This window comes from Microtus oregoni, unplaced genomic scaffold (genome assembly GCF_018167655.1).
Source record: "Microtus oregoni isolate MIOR12 unplaced genomic scaffold, Mior012 000000F_ref0000247, whole genome shotgun sequence".
NCBI classification, from domain to species: Eukaryota; Metazoa; Chordata; class Mammalia; order Rodentia; family Cricetidae; genus Microtus; species Microtus oregoni.
In genome coordinates, this window is record NW_024543059.1 from 8,795,650 (window position 1) to 8,819,485 (window position 23,836).

The following is a 23,836-nucleotide window of genomic DNA, read 5'->3' on the forward strand; positions in this document are numbered from 1 at the left end:
AAATTTTGCAGAAAGATGTCTGAAGCTGTGTGGTTCATTAACGTCTGGTTGTTGTGCACTGTATAACCATTTCTGTGCAAATGGACTTTTTGTTTGTTCATATAACCACCGTCACAAATATAATATGTAACCAGCCTGGTCCCGAACTTATAACTCTCTGTCTATCTAGCCCTTAGAGTGCTGGAACCAGAATGCACCAGCACGCACAGCTAAGACCTGGACTGAATGAATGTAGGTGCCCTTTTACTCATTAACTATACGATTTTAATATGTTAAAAACGTGTGTGTGTGTGTGTGTGCGCGCGCTCATGTGTGTGTGAAGGTATGCCAGGTATGTGCAGGTGCCTGCAGAGACCGGAAGTGGGCATTGGATCCCTGGAGCTGGAATGATAGGTGTGTGTTCTGTGTCTCTGTGTCCAGGCTCCCCCTGACCTGTCACCCCAACAGGTAGATTCTGAGAACCTACCTTTGTTCTCTTGAAGAGCAGAAAGTAATCTTAACCACTGGGCCATCTCCCAGCTCTTTGATTTTTAACAGATTAACCTCGAGAAGCTTCAGTTTCCTATCTTCATTTTGGGAATAGCAATACCTATCTAATGGGCTGCTGAAAAGATGAAATAAAATTCTGCATGGAAAAATTTAGCCCCGCTCCTGACACAGTGCGTGAAGATCATGATCTAAATTCCCAGAAACTCGAGAAAACATATTGTATTTGGCAAAACAAAGTCTCCAGGGCTGAAGTCGTTACCTTGTGACTCACTGGTGTGACTCAAAGTGAGTCACACCATTATCTAACCTCTGGTTTCCTAACCTGATGAACGATGCAGTCTAGATCATGAAGTTGTCAGAGGGCCCTATTAGATCACATGTTGAGAGATTTATAGCCTGTAAAGGGCTACGTAACAAAATGTTGGGCTTTATATCCTGATGCAAGAGGAGTAACCCAGCCCAGGTGGGCGTGTGACATCGATGGCCGAGGAGAATCATTAACTTGCAATAATACGAAATTAGCATCCGATGTAAAGCAAGCGAGATTGCAGCACTGATTATAGTAATGGTTAGTAATTGCATCCTTGTAATTAGCAATAATGAGCTCCCTGGGACAGCCCCTTGTTGGAGGGAAAGATGGATCAAAAGCTTTCAGTTTAATATATACTCATTCGGCACAGTAGCAGGTTAAGCAAAGAAGAGGGAGTTGTTGAAGCACTGTCTGTCCTTGTCCCTAAGGGCAGCAGGGTGATGAACCTGCACAGCCTTCACCCGACCGACACTGGAGGGCTGGGGTTGGAGGAGCATCCTCACTGCTCAGGGGCTGGTGAGGGGAGATGGCCTTACCTGCAGAGCTGGGTAACCAGTTTGATCTCTGCTAGACTCTCATCCTGATTCTGAAGAACTCCAACCTAGTAATACTAGTTTGAAATTCTATTGGTTGCCGTCATTATTCAGTATTTGATCCTTTTGGATCTGCCAGAGATTTCTTGTCTGTCATGCCCTGTTCATCTCTTCCACAGCTTCTGTGTGGGGGAAACAGGCTTGTTTCTAGCATGACCTGACCATTCACTTTCCTGGGTAGTAAAATAAAGGATACTCAGTCACTTTTGAGTTTCAGATAAACAGCATGACCTGACCATTCACACTTTCCTGGGTAGTAAAATAAAGGATACTCAGTCACTTTTGAGTTTCAGATAAACAACATTTTGGTGTAACTATGTCCCATATAACATCCAGGCCACACTTTTATTCAAAACATTGTTCCTATGCATAAGTAGCTCTGCTTGGTATGTGCAGGGCCCATTCCTGTCACCACACACACAAGGAAGTTTTTCTATGTGTCTCACACAGTATTTGTTGGGAGGCATACATTCGATTATGTGTGTGAAAATAATAAAACATACTTATTAATATCTGAAATTGAAATTTAAGTTCTGTCCTGGCTCTCTGCTGCATTCTCTTTTCTGCTCTCTGGCAACCCTACCTGGAAGTCCTGATTTCAAATTCTATAGAACAGCACTGACCATCCTAATGTTTCATGGTATCCCAGTGGCAGGAGATATTTATAGGTTTATGTGAGGATTCCCAGCTGATGTCATGTTTAGTAAATCTAAGGTTAAACAATGTTGGTTGTTTATTGTCTTTTTTCTTGCTTATGTCAGGATATCTAAAGCTCCTGGGTTGGGTGACACCACTGAATAGTTCTTGATGGCGTCACTGAGGCCACCTCAGCACACACTGTCTCTTGTCTTGAGTAGCCGGGGCACTGAGCCGGTGTGGAGGGTGTCTAGTGGCCATTTCCACGCAGACCATGAGTTCGGATAGAAAATACCAGCAGCCCCAGAGCCCGTCTGTGACGCTATGCTACTCTTGCTTTTTAAATCCACAATTTGACAATAAAACATACACAAAAGGCTATGCAAATTGAAAGATTCGAAAAGTGCGTATAAAAACGTAAAGGAGGGGCTGGAGAGATGGCTCAGAGGTTAAGAGCACTGGCTGCTCTTCCAGAGGTCCTGAGTTCAATTCCCAGCAACCACATGGTGGCTCACAGCCATCTGTACTGACATATGGCGCCCTCCTCTGGCATGCGGGTAGAGGCAGAATGTTGTATACATAATAAATAAATAAATTTAATAAAAAAAAACAAACAAACAAAAACGTAAAGGAGTTATGCCCAGAAGAAAGAGATTATAGCTAAGTTCCTTTCCCTTTTTGTCTGTAGTGTCTGCACTTGTCAGGAGAATTGACATAAACACATTTCATTATTATATATTCAGAGGGACACATGGCCATATTTTATTTACTGCTCTGCAACTCGACGATAGGGAATTTAGTATCATCTCAATTTTCTGGGTTAGGAAACTTTATATGGCTCTCAACTTCATTACCTGGATGAGGCGTGCTTTTTGGAAATGGATTTGGTGCATTTACAGACTTAAGGGGAGGCCCTGGGAAGAGAAAATGGCCTGAGACACAGTTTTCTTTCCTTTTTCTTCTCCCTCCCGCCCTCCTTTCCTCCCTCCCTCCCTCCCTCGCTCCTTCCCTTCTTTCCTCTTCCTCTTTCCCCTTCCTCCTCCTCTTCTTCGCAACAGAAGCTCACTCTGTAGCTCAGGGTAGCCCTAAGCTATGGAGCCCAGGATGGGTCTTGACACCCGCCCCCCCAGTGCTAGGTTCTAGTAGGTGTGACCACATTCTTGCCTTCTTCCCTTCTTCTCCTTCTCTCTTTTTCCTACCCCCTCTCCCTCCATTCCTTCTTCCCCCTCTTCCAGTTGTTTGGAGACAGAGTCTCACTGTGTAGCCTATGCTGGCCTGGAACTCTTGGTGTACCTCCTGCCTCAGCATCCCAAGAGCTGGGTCACATGGATCTACCATGGGGGTCGTAAGAACAAAGTTTTTGAGCCAAGACAAGTCCTCTCAATAGTTCTGGGGACAGCTGGGGTTCAGAACAGAGAGGAGGGGACATGGCTTCTGAGCCTATCTGTTGTACTGAGCCCTAAAGGGGAAACTATATGGATATAACGGTGAACATAGGGTTCTAAAGGATGCTTTAGAAAGGCACGTGCTGCCAAGTCTGGATGACTTTTTTAAAGCCTTTAAGAACATAATTTCATTTCCTGTATATCTTTAAACAGTTCCTTCCTCTTTTTCCTCTTCTATTCTCTTTTCCTTTTTGGTTCTCACAGGCATACCCATTTGCTTAGAACTACTGTGCTAATCACAGCGTTTGGGGCTTTACTTGTCCACCTCAGTGTTCCTGTTTATTCCCCATCATCCCCCCGACCCCCATGCCTGGTACTTAGTTATGTGGGCGGATGGCAAATGAGTTACGGGAGTGGTATTTGAGGGGATCTAAGTCTAGCTCCCAGAGAGAGAGTGTGCTGGGGGAGAGGGGGGCAGGGTGAAGAGCAGCAGAAGGCCTGGGGTCCACGTGCAGACCATCAGTGCGGGTTTGATGCTTTAGCGGCAAGGGCTTTCTAGACCACTGTGTTCAAAGGGCATGGCGACCATTGACCTGAACTTCAGATAGCCACTCTGTCAATCACGAGACTGGAGGTGGCAGTATTCTGTTTTGAGTCACAACGGCTCTTAGGTGATAAGCGTACCCGCATCATAGCGTTGTTGTGAAGCTCCTGTGAGTCAGTACATGGAGGAGAAGGCCCAGGACACAATAAGCCTCAAGTGCCAGCTATTATTATTGTTGTTAGCAGAATGGGAATTCTTATGCTTGGTCACTAGCACGTCCTGCAGCACACTTGCTCTGTAGACAAGGTACGATTGTTACCGTCACTCTGGAGTGGGGCTAATCTGTTTCTGGGGTCCCCCCTCCTGGGATACTCATCGTCACAGTGACTGGCAACCTCTGGGCTGGTTACTTTATGGCCCAAACAGAAGGACTACCCCAGAGATGTAATGTGTTCTTGGAAGTGGAGCCCTCACCTCGGCATGTAACCTGGAGTGCACAGCCTGGCTTAACCACACACGGCCTGCAGCTGTACTGAGACCAAACTTGTTAGCCCCCGAGGTTCCCTTAAGAAAGTGTTCAGGGTTGGAGCGTAGCTCAGTGGAAGAACATGTAGTCCGCATGCGAGGCTCTCTGGACCCAAAGAGAGATACACAGAAACATTCAACAAAACGTTAAAGTTAATTTCTTATAGAAAGAATATCTTATCTTTTGTTTGGTAATTTGGTCCAGGTGGTAATCACACAAACCCAGGCTGATTGTAATTAGTCCTCTCCCTTTCCCTCGTATCAAATGTATAATTTAGATATGGATAACCTTCCTCTGGGCATTTTTTCCCCTCAATTTCTTGTTTTGTTTCTTTGACATCTGTCATAAATTAGAATAAAAGTGTGTCAGGCGTCTATGCACAGGAAAAGGATGCAGCCCCGTCCCACGATTCCAGCATCTGACTGGAAAGGGACGAGTCCTGGTCCACACAGGTTCTTGTGCTTGGAACTAAGGTTTCTTTTCACTTTTTAAGTCTGTGTCTGAGGCAGTGTATGTCGCTCTGGCTAGCTAGCCTGGGATTCCTAGTGTAGAGCAGGTTGGCCTTGAGTTTGCTAGTCTTCCTGCCTTCACCTCCCACGTTCTGGGATTACCGATGTGGTTCCTTCTTTTCAGTCTTCACAGCAGGTTTTGAACCGGCGTACCATCTCCCACGGATTTATCAAGAGTTTAGCCTTAAGTCTGCTTTAGGTAGCACGATGTGATAAGGAAAGGTTTGAATTTGAAACGAGAGAGGGGATAGGAAAGGGAAGACCCATGTCGAAAGGGCCTACACCGCTTTGTTCAGTCCATCACGTCTTCCTGGAGCCCTTCCCCTGCACCAGCCTGGTGAAAGTCACTATTGACAATGGAGTCACATCTTCCTGGAGCCCCTCCCGTGCACCAGCCTGGTGAAAGTCACTATTGACAACAGAACCGAGATGGAATTAGACTCTCAGATCCTCCAGTTATAAACTGTAGGAGCTCAGTGCTTTCTTTTTATGAGTTGGAAACCTATTTTATTAAAGAATTTCCAAACTAAGAATACATTAAATTGCTGTACTGAGGGCCATCAAAGAAAAATGACATTCTCAAATATTTTCAGAGAAAAAATTATTCATAAAGAAATACTATATTTGTCTTAAAAAATCATATCAGCACAGGTCTCATCAGGAACAGTAGATGGAGATAAAAGAATATTTTTAAAATTTATTTACTTATTTTACATCTCAACCAGTTTCCCTTCCCTCCTTCCCTCCCATTCTCTACCCCAATAAAGGAATATTTTAAGGCCCTGACAATATAATTATCAAGTTTCAGTTGAATAGAAAACTAAATCTAGGGATACGTCATGATATTTTTCTTACTTAACTTTTCTTGTACCTCCACACCTTTAACTGTCAAGTTAAAAATGTCAACAGTGCCTCGTAGGACTGTTGTGAGGTACAATAATTAATATGGTGAGATGATGAAAATGATGGAGAGGATGGTGATGACGGTGCTGATTTCAGGGCCGTGGTTTAGCCAGACACAGTATACACACGTTGTGAGTTCTTGTGTTTAAGCCGCACTGTGATGCCGAGGGATGGTGGTGGAGTGTGGACAGACACACAGAGTTAAGGAAATTATGGTGTCTAAGAGGAAGAAGGCATTGTGGGAGTGGAAATGAGGGGGGCCCAGGCCCCCTCTCAGGTCAGAGAAACGCTCTACAGGATGTGATGCTTAGCTGAGCTCTAAAACAGAAGTGAAAGCTAGCTCAGCCCGGGGAGGTCTCTCTGCAGAAAGGGGTGAGGCGCAAAGCAGAGCTGTGGTGTTTGGGAGCTGGGGAAAACCAGTGAACCTTGTGAGGGTTGTGAGGTGAGATGTGACTCTCGCCACAGAGACGGAAAGTAGACAGTGGGAGACTTGTGAACCCTCTTAAGGAGTGGGCTTTACCAAGACCAAATACTGTCCTCAAGACTTCTGATCTTGTCAGCCATCATAATTCGGTGATATAGGTGCTATGAGCTCTTTTTTGTTAGTGGGCAAGACAAATCATTTGCCCAAAGGCGCAGGCTGAGAAAATTCAACAGCCAGGATTTGAACCTTGGTCTCTTTGGTTTTTACAGTTAGAAATTTCTTTGATCACTAATGCCCTGTGAGCTTGAAATCTGGCTGTTAGGAATTGGAGCTAACCTTGGTTTCTGTCAACCTCAGCTTGCTCAAGTTACATACAGCACTAATCGACATTAGCCTCATGGACTATTGAAAATGTCCATGAAAAAAAGGTTAAGTATAGTGCAAGGCATATAGGCAGTGGAGTCAGAATCGCGGGCTCAGATTCTTGCACAGAGAAGTGATTTTCCTCCACAGTTCCAGGGATATGAGACAGAACCCTGGGAGTCTGTCTGCCTGTTTGTTTGTCAGACATCCTTCAAGGACTGCTGAAATCCACATACAAATCTCCCTACTTGGCAGGTTCATCACGTGGGATTCTCCACTTGCAATCCTTTGTCGCTGAGATTGAGGTCTCCTGGTACGAGTAAGCCTGATGCTTCCTCCTCTCAGCCTGCTAAGAACCTCTCTCTCCACAACTCGCTATCTTTCTCTTCTCCCTCCACTGGTCCGCTTTATAGACCAGGCAGTGGTGACACACACCTTTAATCCCAGTAGCCATACTAGTTGCCATAGAAACCGGGAGGTGCATGCCTTTAATCCCAGTGGGGCTGTTTTACTCTCTGATCCTCATGCAAGTTTTATTTATTAAAATATAAGTGAAATGCCACTACCTGAGACACAATGATCTTCAGCAGTTAGCTAGAGTTATTCCTTAACTTTTGTTTGTTGCTTGCGATCCAGTCTCCCTACGTAGCCCTGTTTGGCTTCAAATCAAACCTCCTCTAGCCTCTGCCTCCTGAGTGTGAGATTGTTCCTCTACTTCCTAGTTGGTATTTACACTTGTTGGCCTTGGGGCAGAAGTCTCCAGGTGCTAGCGAAAGGACACAGGTGGGGCTCAGATTGATTGGCTCCATAAGAACAAGCTTGGTGGGTACCAAGGTCTGTGCGAGACTTGAGTTTTGTGTTTGGTTTTAATCTTGGTGATCCTCTAAGAATCCTCTAAGAATATCACAATGGTGATATTCTTAGCACAATCAGAGAAGCAGATGCCCACAGCTAAGCGATATGCCCATTAATAAGTCTTTCTGTCTACAGAGTAGACATTTACTAAGTGAGTCTCTGTTCCAGGGCTAGGAAATAGAGCTGAAAGGCACTGTCCCTTCCCTCAGGAATAAGGCAGGCATTTGACGAAATGAATACGCATGGCAAGTGAAGTTCTGGCATGGAGGAATGGTAAGCAGTCCTCACTTTGTTTTTACCAGCCTCTTGAGGGAGACCAGTGAGATTCAGAGAAAACGAGAGGCGTGCGCTGGTCTTTGCCGGACTCGGAGCTTGAAGAAAAATTCAGAAGGCGGAGAGGATTTAGCACAGCTTGATGAAATTCGAAGACAGGCGCCGTTGGAGGTCATTTAGCACCGGTGTGGGTGGTAGGAGACAGAAATGGGAGAGCTGGGAAAGGGTTTTGGCCCCAAGAACCTAGGACTTGCGTGAGAGTGAGGGGCCTTTTATAATTTCCTCCCTTTCATATAGTCTCCTGGCAGCTATCGTTTTCTTCATACACAGCCTACTAGCTGTCTGTCCTGGCTTGTCCGCCCTCCTGGCTAGCCTGGCTTTCCACACAAAAAGAAAACACACAGTTTATCGCTTGAAGACCTATAACCCAACAGCTTGGAGGGTTAAAGGTTACCAGGTGAAAGGGCGATGTGTGTCATCTGCCTCTTGCAGCTGGAGGTACCTCGGGAGAATGAAGTCCGCCTGGGACCAAACACCTATGTTCCTCTTTCGCTGGCAGCGTCACCAGAGGGGAGCCTTCAGCTGCTCTTCACATGAGTCAGAGCGCTTGCTTCTGCGGAGCAAGGGCTGGTGTAGCCTGAGTTCCCGGGGACATCTGCTGGGCCCTGCTCACTGTTTCCTGTGTTTGCTTGCAGCCGTGTAAATGAGTATGGAAGATTATGATTTCCTCTTCAAGATTGTTTTAATTGGCAACGCTGGAGTGGGGAAGACGTGCCTAGTCCGACGATTCACTCAGGTAAGGGAGTCTGGAATCCAGGGTTGGGTTGTTGGTCTCACCTGTCTCCCAGTGAGCATCTCTGGATGGGTGACTGGGCCCAGTGCTGACCTCTGGGCTGCAGGCTCTCACGGCACCCTTTGAAAGTTTGTAGCTAAAGGTTTTCTAAATCGGCCGAGGGAGCATGGTGCCGAGGGCTTCTCCCTCACCTCATCTTGCTTCCTCATACGAAAGGGACAGGTGGTTTTGTTTTCAGTGTGCAGTATCAAAAATAGACTGGGTTTGAAAAAATAGATCTGTAGTTGATAATCACCTAAAGGTGGAAACAAATTAATCTGGGCATTAAACCGAATCCAATACCGATTAAACCTCAACTTTCCTGCTTGTGCCCATTCTCATCCAGACAACACAGTGAACCCTTTGGGTTTATAACCAAATGACCTGCTTGTCTAAGTAAGTCTCTTAAGTAGGGATGAGCTGAGGGCAGAGACGAACCTGAACGTAACTGACTATGCTTTCTGATTTGATTCTCTCCCGTAGAACCCAAGTGCATTCCCCCAGGGTTGGCCTCTTGAGAATCACTGGTCAAGGTTTACAAGTTTGTTTTTATATAGAAATTAGTAAAATTAAAAAAAAAATCATTCTGAAGTTGATTTTCTTCACCACTGAAAAATCCAAAGGATGCCCCTTTCTGGATCATCATGTATATGACATGATTTTGTGACAGGCGCCTTGGGAACATTGAGATGAGCTCTTCTAAAAGGTGACCTCATAGGAAGAGCGGTGGCCAGGTGCTAGTCTTGATCCCCGCTCCACCTTCACTAACCAGACCTTCCCATTGCATGTGACCGGCTGGTGAGCTCCCAGCCCCTCTTCACTGCTGTCTGTCTGTCTGTCTGTGGAAAACTGGAGTGACAGATTGGGCAACCCAGACAGCTTCAGGGCTCACAGTTGCTGGAAATGTCAAGGTTTTTCCCGTGCTGAATGACCTCAGACAGGAGCCCATGTGTTCATTAAGTCTCGGTCTGATGAAATCAAAAGTCAAAAGCCAAGCAGCATCTGGAGTTCAGACAGCTGTCACGCAGAAACACTGGAAACTCCAGCTGGTTTTACATCCACCTAACTTTAGCAGTCTTTCTTGCTTCTGTAAGGAGGACACGCCCACAGATTTTCCACAGAGAAAGGTTTGTTTCTTAGGGCTTTTTTTTTAGAGTTTGCTTGACGGTGTCGTTTTCCTGAAAGGTCCCTTAGAAATTATACAGTTCAGTCCTCTCCTGCAAATCCAGAGGGACCCAGTGACGTGCTTATGATCTTGAGACATATAGCTGGCAAAGCCTGTGTTTGCTCCTGCCAGCGTTACTCCTGCTATTCTCCTGTCCCCTCCTCCCTTGCCCTCCAAACAGGACACCAAACAGAGTACTCTAATATCAGTTACCTCAGTCGGAGGACGGGGTGGGCGGTGAGGAGAGTCCACTGAGTTGGAAGCTGTGCTTAAATTTCACTGCCGTTGTTTCTTCCTTAGGGTCTTTTCCCCCCAGGTCAAGGAGCCACAATTGGAGTCGATTTTATGATTAAAACAGTGGAGATTAATGGTGAAAAAGTAAAGGTAAGAAGCTAAATTTCTAATAAACCTTTGATGTGTTCTCTAAGAGTTTAGGGGAGGAAGCACAGGCAGTTTTCATGACATTTATTAAACCGCTTCATTCAACCCTACGTTGCAATGGATCCACTGGGGTGGAGCTCAGCTGGCAAGAGTACTTCCCTAGCAAGCAGGAGGCCTTGGAGCCAACCACCAGCACCATGGGTGGTAGGGCAGACCTGTCAGCCCACCTAGGAGTGGCGATTGCAAATTCAAGGTCATCCTTAACAATAGCAAGTTGGGGGCCAGCCTAGGTTACTGAGGACCAACCTCAAAAGAAAAGAAAGAAAATACCCTGAAGAAGTTTAGGGAGGACACCTTTATCCTGACGAAGACAGTGGGGAAAGCACGGTTTCCTGTCGTGTCAGAAGTGCTGCGAAGACAGAGTAGGAATTTCTTTTTGGATTTCAAAGCTGGATCAATATTGTTCTCTTCTGTTTGCCTCCTGATGCCCTCGTTTCCTTGTAGGCAGTGTAGGTGATTCAGTCACGTGACTTGCTTATGAAAGTCATCCTTCCTCCCACTCTGTCTTTACTTTCAGTCTCTAGAGGTCCAAGAGAGGACCTTTGACCTCTACTCTGTCTTCCACTTGGTGGCTTCTAGGTGGCTTGGTACTTAGAAGAACTATAGTCTGTCCAGAAACAGGAGGCAATATGTGCTTTGAGTATGTATCCTGAGTGAGTGTCTCTGATAGATGCCTTTACATATGTTGCCATTGTCACTTTAGTTCTTAGTATGATCTCTGGGAAGTGGATGATGTTGTCTTTAGTACACAAGCTTCAGAGGTTACTTTTTTCTTTTTTTAAAATTACTTTATAAATAATGCCAATCAAAATTTCCACTTCCTCCCCTCCTCCCATTTCCCTCCTGCTCCCCCACACACTCTTCCCCCACCCCTCCAGTCCTAAGAGAGGGCTGGGTACCCTGCCCTGTGGGGAAGTCCAAGGCCCTCCCCGCTCTCTCCAGGCTTAGGAAGGTACGCATCCAAAGAGAATAGGATCCCCAAAGCCAGCACATGCAGTAGAGACAAATCCCAGTGCCATTATCATTGGCTCCTCAGTCTGCCCCAATTGTCAGCCACATTCAGAGGGTTACCAGTTTGATCCCATGCTCATTCAGTCCTAGTCCAGCTGGAGTTGGTGAGCTCCCATTAGCTCAGGCACACTGTCTCAGCGGGTGAACCAGTTACTTAATTAATTTACTTAATCATGGCTGTAGCCTGGATGGGAGACAAGCAGGCTCTAAGCCTCGCATGCTAGCACCCTTCTAGTTCCATGGGGTCTCCTGAGAGCTAAGAGAGGAATGGAGGCGCAGTAGGCTCATCACCTTGCAGCAAGAGAAGGAGGTGATGGAAGAAAGATGGAGTGAAGGTCCCAGAGAAGGCTTAGAGGTTGAGTGCATACTGCTTTCGTATGTGACCTGAGTTTGGTCTCCAGCATGTAGGGCTGCTCATGACTGTCTGATACTTTCTTCTAGCTTACACTTACAGGCACCTATACTCACCTGCACATGTGCCTACACACACACACACACACACACACACACACACACGAAAGGAGGTAAGTTTGCTGATGTTTAATACTGCCATTCAGTTGTTGAAACTTCTTGGTCAGGTCTTCAGAGTCAGATCCCGTGGGATGATCCCCGTCATCTGCAGCATGATGGGCAGTGGTCCTAGAGTTGGTACCTAAGTCTCGGCCTAAGCATCCCACATTTGGTTTGTGTTATTTGCACCCTTCTCCCAGTCGATCGTTACTTCACATCCTATGAGTGCCTTGGGAAGGATCAGAGAAGCTCCCTGTCATTCTTCCATCAGGTCATGAATACCATCGCAAGTAAGGGCTGAGATGAGGCTCCTGATGAGAGACAGGAACCTTTATCTCCTTATGTCTTGACTCTTTACAATGGTTCCTTACCATAGAGACAGCTATATCAAGTATATTGGGGATCAGAAATCTGGGACACTGGTTGTAAAAAAATCTACATTCATGTCAACCAGAAGGCCAGAGAAAGTATTTAAAATGAAGAGGAGGAGAAAGGTGTGGGGACTGAAAGGAGACAGGAGCAGGCTGAAGAGACACTGGCATAGTTTTCTTTTATTCTAGAGGAGGTAGTTGCCAGCCTGAGGAGTCAGGAAAGGATGGCCACCTTTGCATGTGTTTCCCTCCTACATAGGAGTTCCCACTTGCATATGTACTTGTGAAGTCTTTTTTTTTTAACCTGAAATATTAGTGCCTACCATGTACCAGGCTTGGGCTAAGAGCAAGGAGAAAGAAAGGGATGGTCCCGTGGTTACAGAACAGGCTCTTTTTCCATCCATGCGTTCCATACTTTGGCATTCCATTTGTTCTGTTTTTGGAAACAATAATTTAAATATTTATTTTTGTTTCTCTGTGTGTATATGTGTGTGCACATGAGCACAGCTTACTTGTGAAGGCCAAAGAACACCTCATAAGAGTTCTCTCTTTCTACCGTGTGGAGTGTGGGCATCAAACTTGGCCCTTCCCCACTGAGCCATTTTGGTAGCCCTGACCGTATTTTTCAGTGCTTATTACATGGCTAAAGTTCCATATATTTATTTATTTATTTTTTTTGGCATTGGATTCCACCACAAGACCACAGATTCCCCAAGAGCAGGGGTTTTCAACTTACTCATCTTTATATTCACAGCTCAGTTGTTGCCATTAAGACCTCTTAAGACTTCTAGCATTTCATAGGAAAAGGGAGCTGGCCGATCCAGTTCAAGCTGCCTGTGATTTATTTGTAATCCAACACGTAAAATAAGATATAAACATAACAAAACTGTGGAGAAGGAAAAAGCTGTAGAATGATGCTATTCAATCTTATGCTTTGATTTTTCAGCCTATCACAAGCTAATGAGTAATAAATAAAAATGTATTTAACCTAAGACTGATTAGAAGAGGTCAGCCTCCCCCAACCCCCCAACATAGGAATTCTTTGTGTAGCTCTGGCTAGCTCTATAGGACAGGCTGTCCTTGAACTCACAGAGATCTGTCTGCCTCTGCCTCTGGAGTGCAGGTACTAAAGGCCTGCACTGCACCACAGCCACCTAAGAGGTTGTTTTATCTTGAACCACACCTAGGTTACACAGATAGGAGATTCATGAACTTAGGTATAAATGTTCATTCTTTTGGTGATCTGTCTGCCCATCTCGTGTTATAGTAGATGCATTGTGCGGAGCAGCCTGGTAGGAGAAGCATCACTGACTCTTGGGACTTACTGGTATCTAGCTCCAATAACATTTTGTCTCAGCTCTTTCAAACCCCACTAATCGTCTAAGAATAGCCAAGCAATTCCTCCTTTGTGGTTCTGCAATCCTGTGTTCATCTCGTTAACCATCATTCGACTGTGCCCACCATGTACTACGTTAGGAAGAAAACTAAGATGTGAAGGCAAAGAGATAACGTTGATCCTCCAAGAACATAATCTACTTAAAAGGACAGCCTAGCAACCCCATGACAGGACGCTGCTGTCATGGGCAGGCAGTAGCAGTACAGTGGGAGGACAGGTGAACAGTGTCGTAGCCCTGTGCTGTGTAGGTGAGTGTGGTGAGGAAGCCCGTGAGTGCCGTGTGGGTGACACACTGACAGATGGTAGACCGACATTTGGAGACACTCTGGTTCTTCTTTGAGAGGATGCTGCTAATCCTAGGTGGATTTGGGTTCTTTGTGGACCGTGATTTCTCTTAGATCAGGGATTGTGTTTTAGTCATGCTATATCTAGTGCTCTGCAAAGGATGAAGGGAGACGATGGATTATAGGGAAATGTGATGAAACTAATTTGAGCGATAGACGATGGAAGATAAACATCCTTAATCGTCAGCTGTCAGGCGAGGCGCAGGCAGTCTTCTATGAGAAGGTGGCATGTATCTTGGCAAGGCCATGTAATCTCTATTTTGGTAAATATTTTGATGCTTAAAGCAGTTCCCAAGATGTTCCTATCATGAACACAGTGTTTTCTCATGATCGACAGTATCTAAATCTGGTCAAAAGTGTTTTAGAGGCTGAATCAGGCTTTAAAACAATAGTCTGCTATGCTAAGGCACATCTTGGTAAAAGAAGACCATGACTCTACTCTGAGGCAGAGAACAGAATTAGCTTTTGTTCCAGTGCAAACAGTCATGTGTACGTTTGCATTTAGCACACACAGACTTGGTTTATATCATCAAAGAGCTGCCGCAGCTTCCAATCAAAGAATAATGTGTGCCCTCGCTTGCGGTAGGAGCTATCGGTCACTACTCAGTGTCTTCAGCCAAACTGCTATGGGGCCAGCGTGACACCAAGGGACTGCTGGTTGCGGATGTACATTTAAATGAGCGTGCAATGACAAAAGCAACAGGGTATGCTCAGCTGAGTTTTCAACTGGGAATAGAAGACCTGGAGTTTGAGTCCCAGCTTTGTGAGTACCTGGGTGGAAGAAACAATTTTCATTAAGCCTGCCTACCTCACTGAGAAGGGATCAGGAACACCCGAGATCATCAGTTCAGAACGTCAGCATCTGTCTTCTGTCTCAGGCATACTGTATGAGTAAAGGTCCTGCCTCCTCCTATTATGAAGCTGTAAATCAAGTAGGCCAGAGAGGCATTAGACAAACTATTTCAAATACTTGTTGAAGATATGTCAGTTGCTATGAAAAAAAAAATGATATGAAGTATTGCAAGGGACATGATGATGGCAGAAGGTTCTAGAAGGCCTTACCTGAGGAAATAGTAAAGAGGTTAATTTACCTGTGACCCATGGGATTTATAGTTAGGAGGGAAGCTGATGGTGATATTTTGTCTCCCTAAACACTCTGCTCTATATCTAGGGTTGTGTCTGGAGAACAGGTCTCATTTGTTGTGTGATCTGTGCGGGGAGGTTGAGGGAAAAGATTTGGGAAATGTTTTCCTTTCTTATTAACCACCAGTTTGCTATGTTTAGAAATAGTAGATGACTTATCATGCCCTATTATAACACAAGTGTGCTGTGGGACAATGGTCATGTACCCTGTAAAGGTTTATCAGTTGTACTGGTTTCATAAAATGCTGATTGGCCAGTAGCCAGGCAGGAAGTAGAGGTGGGGCCACCAGAATAGGAGAATTCTAGGAAGAGGAAAGGCTTAATCTGCTGTTGTCACCCCAACATAGAGGAAGCAAGATGAGAATGCCTCACTGCTAAAACGTACCAAGTTACGTGGCTAACACAGACAAGAATTATGGGTTACTGTAAGATGTAAGAATTAGTTAATAAGAAAGCCTGAGCTAATACGCCAATCATTTTATAATTAATGTAGACCTCTGTGTGTTTATTTGGGACTGAACAACTGCAATATTGAGAGGGACAGAAACCTCTGTCAACATTAAATTAAACAAACAAGCAAAAATAGGAAAGAGAATATGCCCCTTCCCTGGACCAGAAACACTTCACTGCAAAAAGAATAAATGTTTTCAGGGCAGAACACAAGGATGAAATTGTTTGGGCGATATTCCCATTTCTGAGCTATAGCAACGCAATTTTAAAGCTCTTTTGTTTTCTGCTCTGCCAAGCTGATCCCTGTCTTATGCCTCTACAGTTACAGATCTGGGACACTGCAGGTCAAGAGAGATTTCGTTCAATTACCCAAAGTTATTACCGAAGCGCCAATGCCTTGATCCTTACCTATGACATCACCTGTGAGGAATCCTTCCGTTGCCTTCCTGAGTGGTTGCGAGAGATAGAACAGTATGCTAGCAATAAGGTCATCACTGTGCTAGTGGGTAAGTAAAGGCTAATCAGGAAGGGGATTGATTGGAGTGCATCATACAATGTATGCTCATGTAACGCTTGATGTGCTGGTACCTTCCAAGAACATGCTATATGGTTACCTGAGTTATATAATCATCATTCAGTTGTACAACTGAGGAGGACATGAAGTAAGTTCTATCACATGGTGATAATTTAGAAAAATAAACAAAAATATTGCTGATTTTCCTATCAGTGTAGGTGAAAGTGTTACCAGATGGTGGATACTGCTGGTGTAAAAGTAAAAAATTACCACCCAGCTCCCCATTGTTCCCTCATTGACATGGGAGGCATCTTCAAATAAGCTCCCAAATCCTTTTGACGTAACTCCAGGAGTCTGAGATAATTTCCCTGCTCTCTGATGTGACATAAGGCAAATTCTCAGGCATATCATTTCATGCCCCAGACCTAGAAGTGACCGTGTCTTTAAGAGGTGGTATGTCTGTCTAATGGAGAGTTTATAATTAGAAACCCCAGCCTCACAGTTGGGTTCTCCTTACTTGTAGGTCACTATTTCTAAACTTCTTGGCATTGGAAGCGACATGTATGCATGAATATGGTGAATTGTGTTGTCTTATTAGGTTCAGCAAGTTGTGTTCTGATTCACAGGACAATCTTAAACCACTTATGAAATCATGTTCACTTAGGGAGATTCAGGACAGCTCATCTGACCCAGTGGCAGGTTGGCATTAGGTGTCACAGTCCTCTTGGCAGGCCTGGACAACCCAGGAATGAGGAGACAAAGTCCATCTGTCACAGGTACAAGAGATGCACTGGCCTCTGTGTCCCATAGGAGCAGCTCCAAGAACATAACTTATGGGAGTTTTTTTCCAATGGGGAATCAACAGTTAGGAACCTCCAATGTTATGGCATTCTACTGGTGCTTTTAATCCATGCACAGAGGAACTTATCAATTGGCTCTTTTAGGCAGTGTTACCAGGTAGCGTAGTTGACTCTTGTCAGCCTGCCTAGAAAACGGTGTAGGAAACTTTTAAAAGATAAAATATAAAATATACCATGAATTATTCATACAGCTACTTAGATCTATAATTTAAAACTGCAAATTTTTTACTTAGCATCATTAATCTCATACCCTTATTTCATCTTTCTCTTGTCAAAAATACCAGTGCCACGTGACGTCAGCATAATTAATGACTTGTTTTATCCCGTAATACATACACAACAGCCTCCTCATCTCAATACCAGCTCTGCCTTTACAAGATGATTACTGAATGAACCCAAGACTTTGTTCTTCAAATCCTTTTTGTCCTTAAACACCTAAGGACGCAGGGTTAAGTCATGTTTTCAATTTACTTGAAATAATTGTCTATACCCATGCCTCTCTATATGACAAATATGTTTAATACTTACAAATTGATTTTACATTTTAATTTTGTGCTAATTACATAATTGTAATGTTTAATTATGTAAAATGTAAGCTTCTAAAGTCAAATCTGCAAGGCAGAATATGAGAGGTCTGGTTTCTGCCCCTGTGCTCTTTACCTTTTGTCTTTCTGGGCAACCATTGTCTTTTTTGTTTTGTTTTTTTAAGACAGAGTTTCTCTGTGTAACAGCTCTGGCTGTTTCGGAGCTCGCTTTGTAGACCAGGCTGGTCTTGAACTCACAGAGCTCCTCTCCTGTTCATCTCCGGAGTGCTGGTATTAAAGACATGTGCCACCACCACCCGGGCTGTAGCCTTTGTCTTTTAAATTACAATCTTGGTTTATTATTTTCTAAAAAAAATAAGAAAAGAGGGGGCTGGAGAGATGGCTCAGTGGTTAAGAGCATTGCCTACCCTTCCATAAGTCCTGAGTTCAGTTCCCGGCAACCACATGGTGGCTCACAACCATCTGTAATGAGGTCTGGTGCCCTCTTCTGGCCTGCAGACATACACACAGACAGAATATTGTATACATAATAAATAAGTATTTAAAAAAAGATAAGAAAAGAGTGGAATTTTTAAATTTTCCATTTAGGCAGTTGCTGATCATGCTTTTTCTCTGCTTTGCCTTTTTGCTGGTATACTTGATTCATGACATTGTATAGAATATTTCTCTTTGGCTTCTTTTCTTTTTTTAAAAAAAAATATTTATTTATTTATTTATTATGTATACAATATTCTGTCTGTATGTCTGCAGGCCAGAAGAGGGCACCAGAGCCCATTACAGATGGTTGTGAGCCACCATGTGGTTGCTGGGAATTGAACTCAGGACCTTTGGAAGAGCAGGCAATGCTCTTAACCTCTGAGCCATCTCTCCAGCCCCTGGCTTCTTTTCTTTACTGGGTTGAATACTTGTGTGCATGCATTGTACTTCATACAAGTAATGTGGGTTGTTTCCAGTCTTTGTCTTTACAAATGGCACTGGTATGTTAGAATGAACATTCCTGCGATCATGGATACATTTGCTTTTCTTTGCCTGCCCATCTGTGTAATCTGCCCATTGACTTCAGGTCTGGAATTGAATCTTGATGCTTCTCCGCCTACACAGTCCAGTGACGATTCTTTCTCTAATTTACCATTGTTCTAGGCAACAAGATTGACCTGGCTGAAAGGAGAGAGGTCTCCCAGCAGAGGGCAGAGGAATTCTCAGAAGCTCAGGACATGTATTACCTGGAGACTTCAGCCAAGGAATCCGATAACGTGGAGAAACTCTTCCTTGACTTAGCATGCCGGCTCATCAGTGAAGCAAGACAGAACACACTGGTGAACAATGTTTCTTCACCCTTACCCGGAGAGGGCAAAAGCATCAGCTATTTGACTTGTTGTAATTTCAACTAAAGGCTGAGGCAAAGAGAATCAAAGGGAATCAGTAGTTGCCTTGGTGGGCCGTCTGGCAATGACAGTGGCTCCCGCTCTTGGACCTTCTGACTCCTGTAGGCTCCAGAGCTTACAAAGCATGCAGGCCAAGGGCCTCAACTGCAGGCCAGCATCAGCAGAACACATAACGGTTCCAGCCTTTTGCAGTCTGGCATTGGAGCAAAGAGAAAATTGCACTAAGCGCTCCATGATCTGCAGAGCATGTTGCTTTTATTTTTAAAAAAGCAAGTAAAAATGCATTCCTGAACACAGTGCAGGGGATCACGTACTGTGGGAATCCCTCCTGTGTGTCAGCGGGTACATGTGGGGCTGTTCTTTAGACTTCAGTGGTAATCTGGTGCCCATGGTTTTCTTGTCTACCGGGTAAACCAAAACTGGAAAGGCCAAGTACTGTCTCTGTGGTCCTTACTGATAACCCCATGGAGATTTTGAAAAGTGTTGTTTCTTCGGTCCACAAGCACTTTCAAAACCTTTGGGATGTAAAAACGAAAACTCATCTCATTACCAACAGTAAAAATTATTGTTTATAATAACATATACAAGCTCCATGACTCCTTTTGGTGCTAATCATTATGGTATTTCACAGACCAAACGTTTTACTATATTGATACCCTTAAATGTATTACCTACAAATAAAAAGAAAACGGGGAAAACCCATGAATCAGCAGTCTTTCTCAAAGCCTCGTTACCATGTTTGCTAGGATGGGTTTGGACATGAGACTCTCTTTTTATTTTTCCGTATTCTCCTGGGAATTTCTTAACTTTGTTCTATTCTGTCACACCTTTCCTGCCCTTGAAGGTAATCAGAGTCTGAAAAAAAAAATGGGGAAAAACACAATGGATGATGACATTGTAATAAAAAAAAAGATGAGTTATGAGACATTCTGAGCAGATGAGAAAACAGAGCAGACATGACCAAAATACTGTGGAATATGGACTGACTGCAGAGCAGGCTTCCAGACAGAGCACAGTCCTAGATAACAAGTCCCACCTTCTCCTTTCTGGAACTATCCTGGGAGAGACCAAGGCCTGGGATTTTATAGACCTTTGTAGTATGACAAGTGAGGATAGCAACAGATGAAAAGTTTTGCAAACCGTTTTTGTATCTTCAGTGAGCTTAGGAAAGGCCTGCTTAGGAAGCAGGCTGAGGTGTCATTTACCATATAAATGTATCTGATCTCAGATTCATGGCCATTCATTCTTTTCCCTTTGTCTTGTCTTTCCCTGGTCTCACCTTATTGCTCTCCGTTTCCCACTCCCTCTCCTTCCTTCCCATCATCCTGGTACGCACATGTCACTGCAGATCTGCAGATCTCCAGTTCAGATGGAGGTCTAATGCCTTTACTTAGCCAACTTCCAGACAGGTCTCACGTTGGAGGAAGTGCTGCTGAATGAGGTTCTGATCTCCAGTGCCATGGTTCCGTACCTTCCGAGTTGTTCACGCTCATGAATGTGGATTGCGACCGTAATTAAATCTGTATGCCGTGGGTGCCGGCAGGTGTTTCTGTGGCTTGCAGTATAGCATAGCTGAGGGATGAATCACTGAGGGAGGATGTGACATGTAGTTCCGCTGTTGGTGTTGATGGTGACGGTCTTGGACCTGAGGCGTCGCTCTCGAGAAGCTGACTTATAAAGCGGTGACTCAGCGCAGGAGGATATTGTTAACACGTTTCTGGCGTCCCTCTAGCGACTCCATCATGTCCAGTCTCCTTCACCTGGAACTGTGGGTGTTACCACCCGTCCTTGGGATCGCGATTGGCTCACTATGTGTTTCCTGATTCTATAAGTAAGAGAGAGGCTTCCTAAAAAGATCTAACTGCCTGTCCTGGATTCCAGAAAGAGAGAAAAATCACTTTTAATTGAAAAATCAAAATCATTTTTAATTACCATGACTTCTCTATGAAGCCAGCAACCAAAGGCATCAAAAGATAAACTAATCAAGCTTACAGAAGAATTTATCTTTCTACTGTGAGAGAATGTCCCTAAATTTAGATTTATTACTTCTCTTTACCGCTGATCTCCTCAGCATGCGATGGCTCAGCCTTGGTTGACAGCAGCGTTAAAAATAATGATGCTTGGTGAACTTTAAGGCTTTGTCAGAGTGGACTAATTTAGTTCCGGAGGAACAGCTCTGGAACTGGTCATGCTTAAGTTATGGTATTCTCATTCCTTTATTCCTTAGACTTATAGCGCCCCCTTCTGACCCTCCCGGTTAAGCAGGCTTTCAGCAGATCACAGTCATAAATCCTTGGCCCATTAGTGGGGACACCTGAAAAGCTGGGCCCTTATGTTCCACAGTTCTGTGAATTTCAGATCAGGCCTTTTGGATATTCGTCTAGCGATGTATCTCAAATTTGAGAACAATCCTTGAAAATATTACAGGTGCAATAAATACCAGTTGAATAAATGATTCATTGCCAAGATGTTTTTTGTTTGTTTGTTTAAATGAAGGTCTTTAAAGTGGTAACTGAAAAAAATCATCTTAATCTAGGGCAGGACATAAATATAATTTTGCCTAATAATTCTTATTGGCAGGGAAATATCTGCTCTGATAAGCCCCTTGTACACAAAATTATTTAATAGTGGAAAAAACCAAGATTTGTCTTATTGTAATGTAGTTTGTCTTATCCTGACAAGACCGCCTCTTATTTCCGTTTGTGATATGATCTTTTTTCTTCTTTTAATAGAATTATTAAATACATAGCAATATTTCGTAGCTTTCAATGAAAACACATGTTCAGGATCTAGAGCCAAGCTTGGAAAAGATCTACGGCGTCATCCAGTTTTCTGGCTCGGCTTTGCATATGCCGTATTCTCAAAGAACTTAGTGATTTCTCTCTCCCGTACTCAAAGCTGTGTTTCTTTGTATTCTTTTTTTTTTTTTTTTTTTTTTTTGATTTTCGTGACAGGGTTTCTCCATAGCTTTTGGTTCCTGTCCTGGAACTAGCTCTTGTAGACCAGGCTGGCCTCGAACTCAGAGATCCGCCTGCCTCTGCCTCCCAAGTGCTGGGATTAAAGGCATGCACCACCACCGCCCGGCTCTTTGTATTCTTTTATTAGATCTGTTAGATGGCATTAATATTTAACTATATAGAGCCAATTATCTTTTGTGTAGACTTCTACGTTTACATCATTGGCTTTTTTTCTGGCTTTCATTTCTCCCCCATATTCTTGTCATTTTTGATGTCAGCATCTTTCCTTAGGTGATAAGACAATAACTAAAAATGAAATAAATGTATTAGCATGACAGTATGTCAAGTTCTGGTTGTGAAATTATTAAGAAACCACTGACCAAGACAGGATGCTGAGACTAGTATGATTCAAAACAGTGAGACTTGATGGAGGGAGGAAGCAGAATCTTGATCTTCTCTTCATGAAATAGACCTTGGCAGGACCCTGTGACTTCCAGTGTTAGATCAAGGATTTGCCAGTCTACTCTTGGAGCTATCCACAGCATCCACTTTCAGTTAGACTAATTCTGAAAAAAAAAAATATCAGTTTGTAAGTCAGGTTGATATTGTCCACGAACTCTCCCCCCACCATGTTTCGTACCAGTGGCCTTAAAGATGGGGAAAGTTTCTAAGTCTTAGTCCTACAGAGTGTTGTGCATCATGTGGCAATACATACAGAAGGATCACTTTCCTGTTAGCTTCTGGAAGAAGTAGGTTTGGATGTTTCATATTTTTGTTTTCAAGAAGTTTTAAATGCCATGTTTTACTTTCTTCCCTAAACCACGGTCTTGATAGGTATGTTTCACATCTCATCCTTCCGACAAATGCATTCCACACAGCAATTATTGTTAACAGTAAACGAAGATATATTTTCTTCTCTGGACTTTCTGTTCCTGTGGAATGAGTCTATCTCTATTTGGAAGGAACAGTTGCCTTTCCTTACTGTACACAAGGCAATCAGTCATTAATATTGGATAATGGAGCTGGCGTTTCATCTCCTTCCTAAATCTCAGGATGTTCGTGATATAATTACTCCTGGGAGGCACTGCTTTTTACCTTTTGTCTATTTTTTTTTTTTTAAGACCAGATCTCAGTCTACAGCTCCAGAAATCAGGCTGGCATAGGAATCACAATATAGTTCAAGGCTGGCTTAGCACTCACTCTCTTGCCTCGGTCTTACGGGAGTATAGATGCGAGCCACCGTGGCTAGCTTTGTGATCTTTGAAATTAAAAACAAATGGAGGGATAGCTGTTTAAACGAATTTAACATTTAAGATAATTGACGTTATTTGAAGGATTTTTTTTAATAGGCTGTGGCATAGAGAGAGGAGTAAATTTATAACTTCATAGTTCAAAGAGGAAAAATGAAGTCCACCACACAGAAGCCAGAGAGCCACAGACTGGGCTCTGTGTCAGGGAGAATTTCTCAAAAAATTGGAACCCTCTGGTAGTGGCTGCCTTTCTGTCAAGCAAAGGGTAGATACAAAGTGTATAAAGAAAATGTGGAGATGACCAACATTGTTGACTGAGGACTAACCCAGATGCTTTATTAACTCAAATATCTAAATTGTAAATTTTTTATGCTCAAATATATGTTGAACCAACATTAAAAAAAAGCAAAGGTTTTTTTCTTTTTTCTTTTTTTGTTCTGTCACAAATGCACTGTCCTCTAGGGGAAAAGTTGGCTGCATGTCCTTAGGCCGAGAGACTGATCTGCCATTAAGTCCTAAACTAGAAATGCCTTATCAGCCACTGTTGGAACAAAGTGGCTTCTGTGTTAAAAATGGAAGCGGTATCATCATTTAGGCCAGAGGTATGTGGAATCATGGGAATTATCCATCTCGTTTGGCTTAAGAAACAGTGCATCCTCCTCAGGATTTTGTAGGTGTTCTAGCAGAGGAGGATCCTCCGTCCCAGAGTCCTCCAGTAGACCAGTGCTCCATGAGGAGGACAGGAGGCCCCTGGTAGAAATCCACCCCTAAGATCTGCTTGAGGAAGTCTCCAGTGACATCTGAGAGGTTTCCTTGATTCTGGGAAAAGTGAGGTTGAAAGGGCGAAGGCTA

At 43.8% G+C, this 23,836-nt stretch overlaps 1 protein-coding gene across 2 annotated transcripts in view; it reads left to right on the forward strand.

Annotated features, from left to right (window-relative positions):
* Positions 1-19,483, forward strand: part of Rab30 (RAB30, member RAS oncogene family) — a 64,806-nt gene extending 45,323 nt beyond the window's left edge. For both annotated transcript variants that reach the window (XM_041657182.1, XM_041657173.1), the window contains 4 exons: positions 8,506-8,606; positions 10,108-10,191; positions 15,796-15,979; positions 18,533-19,483. In XM_041657182.1, coding sequence (XP_041513116.1) covers positions 8,514-8,606; positions 10,108-10,191; positions 15,796-15,979; positions 18,533-18,783 — 612 coding nt within the window. In that variant the 5' untranslated portion in view covers positions 8,506-8,513 and the 3' untranslated portion in view covers positions 18,784-19,483. The remainder of the gene's footprint in view (positions 1-8,505; positions 8,607-10,107; positions 10,192-15,795; positions 15,980-18,532) is intronic.
* The last annotated feature ends 4,353 nt before the right edge of the window (positions 19,484-23,836 follow it).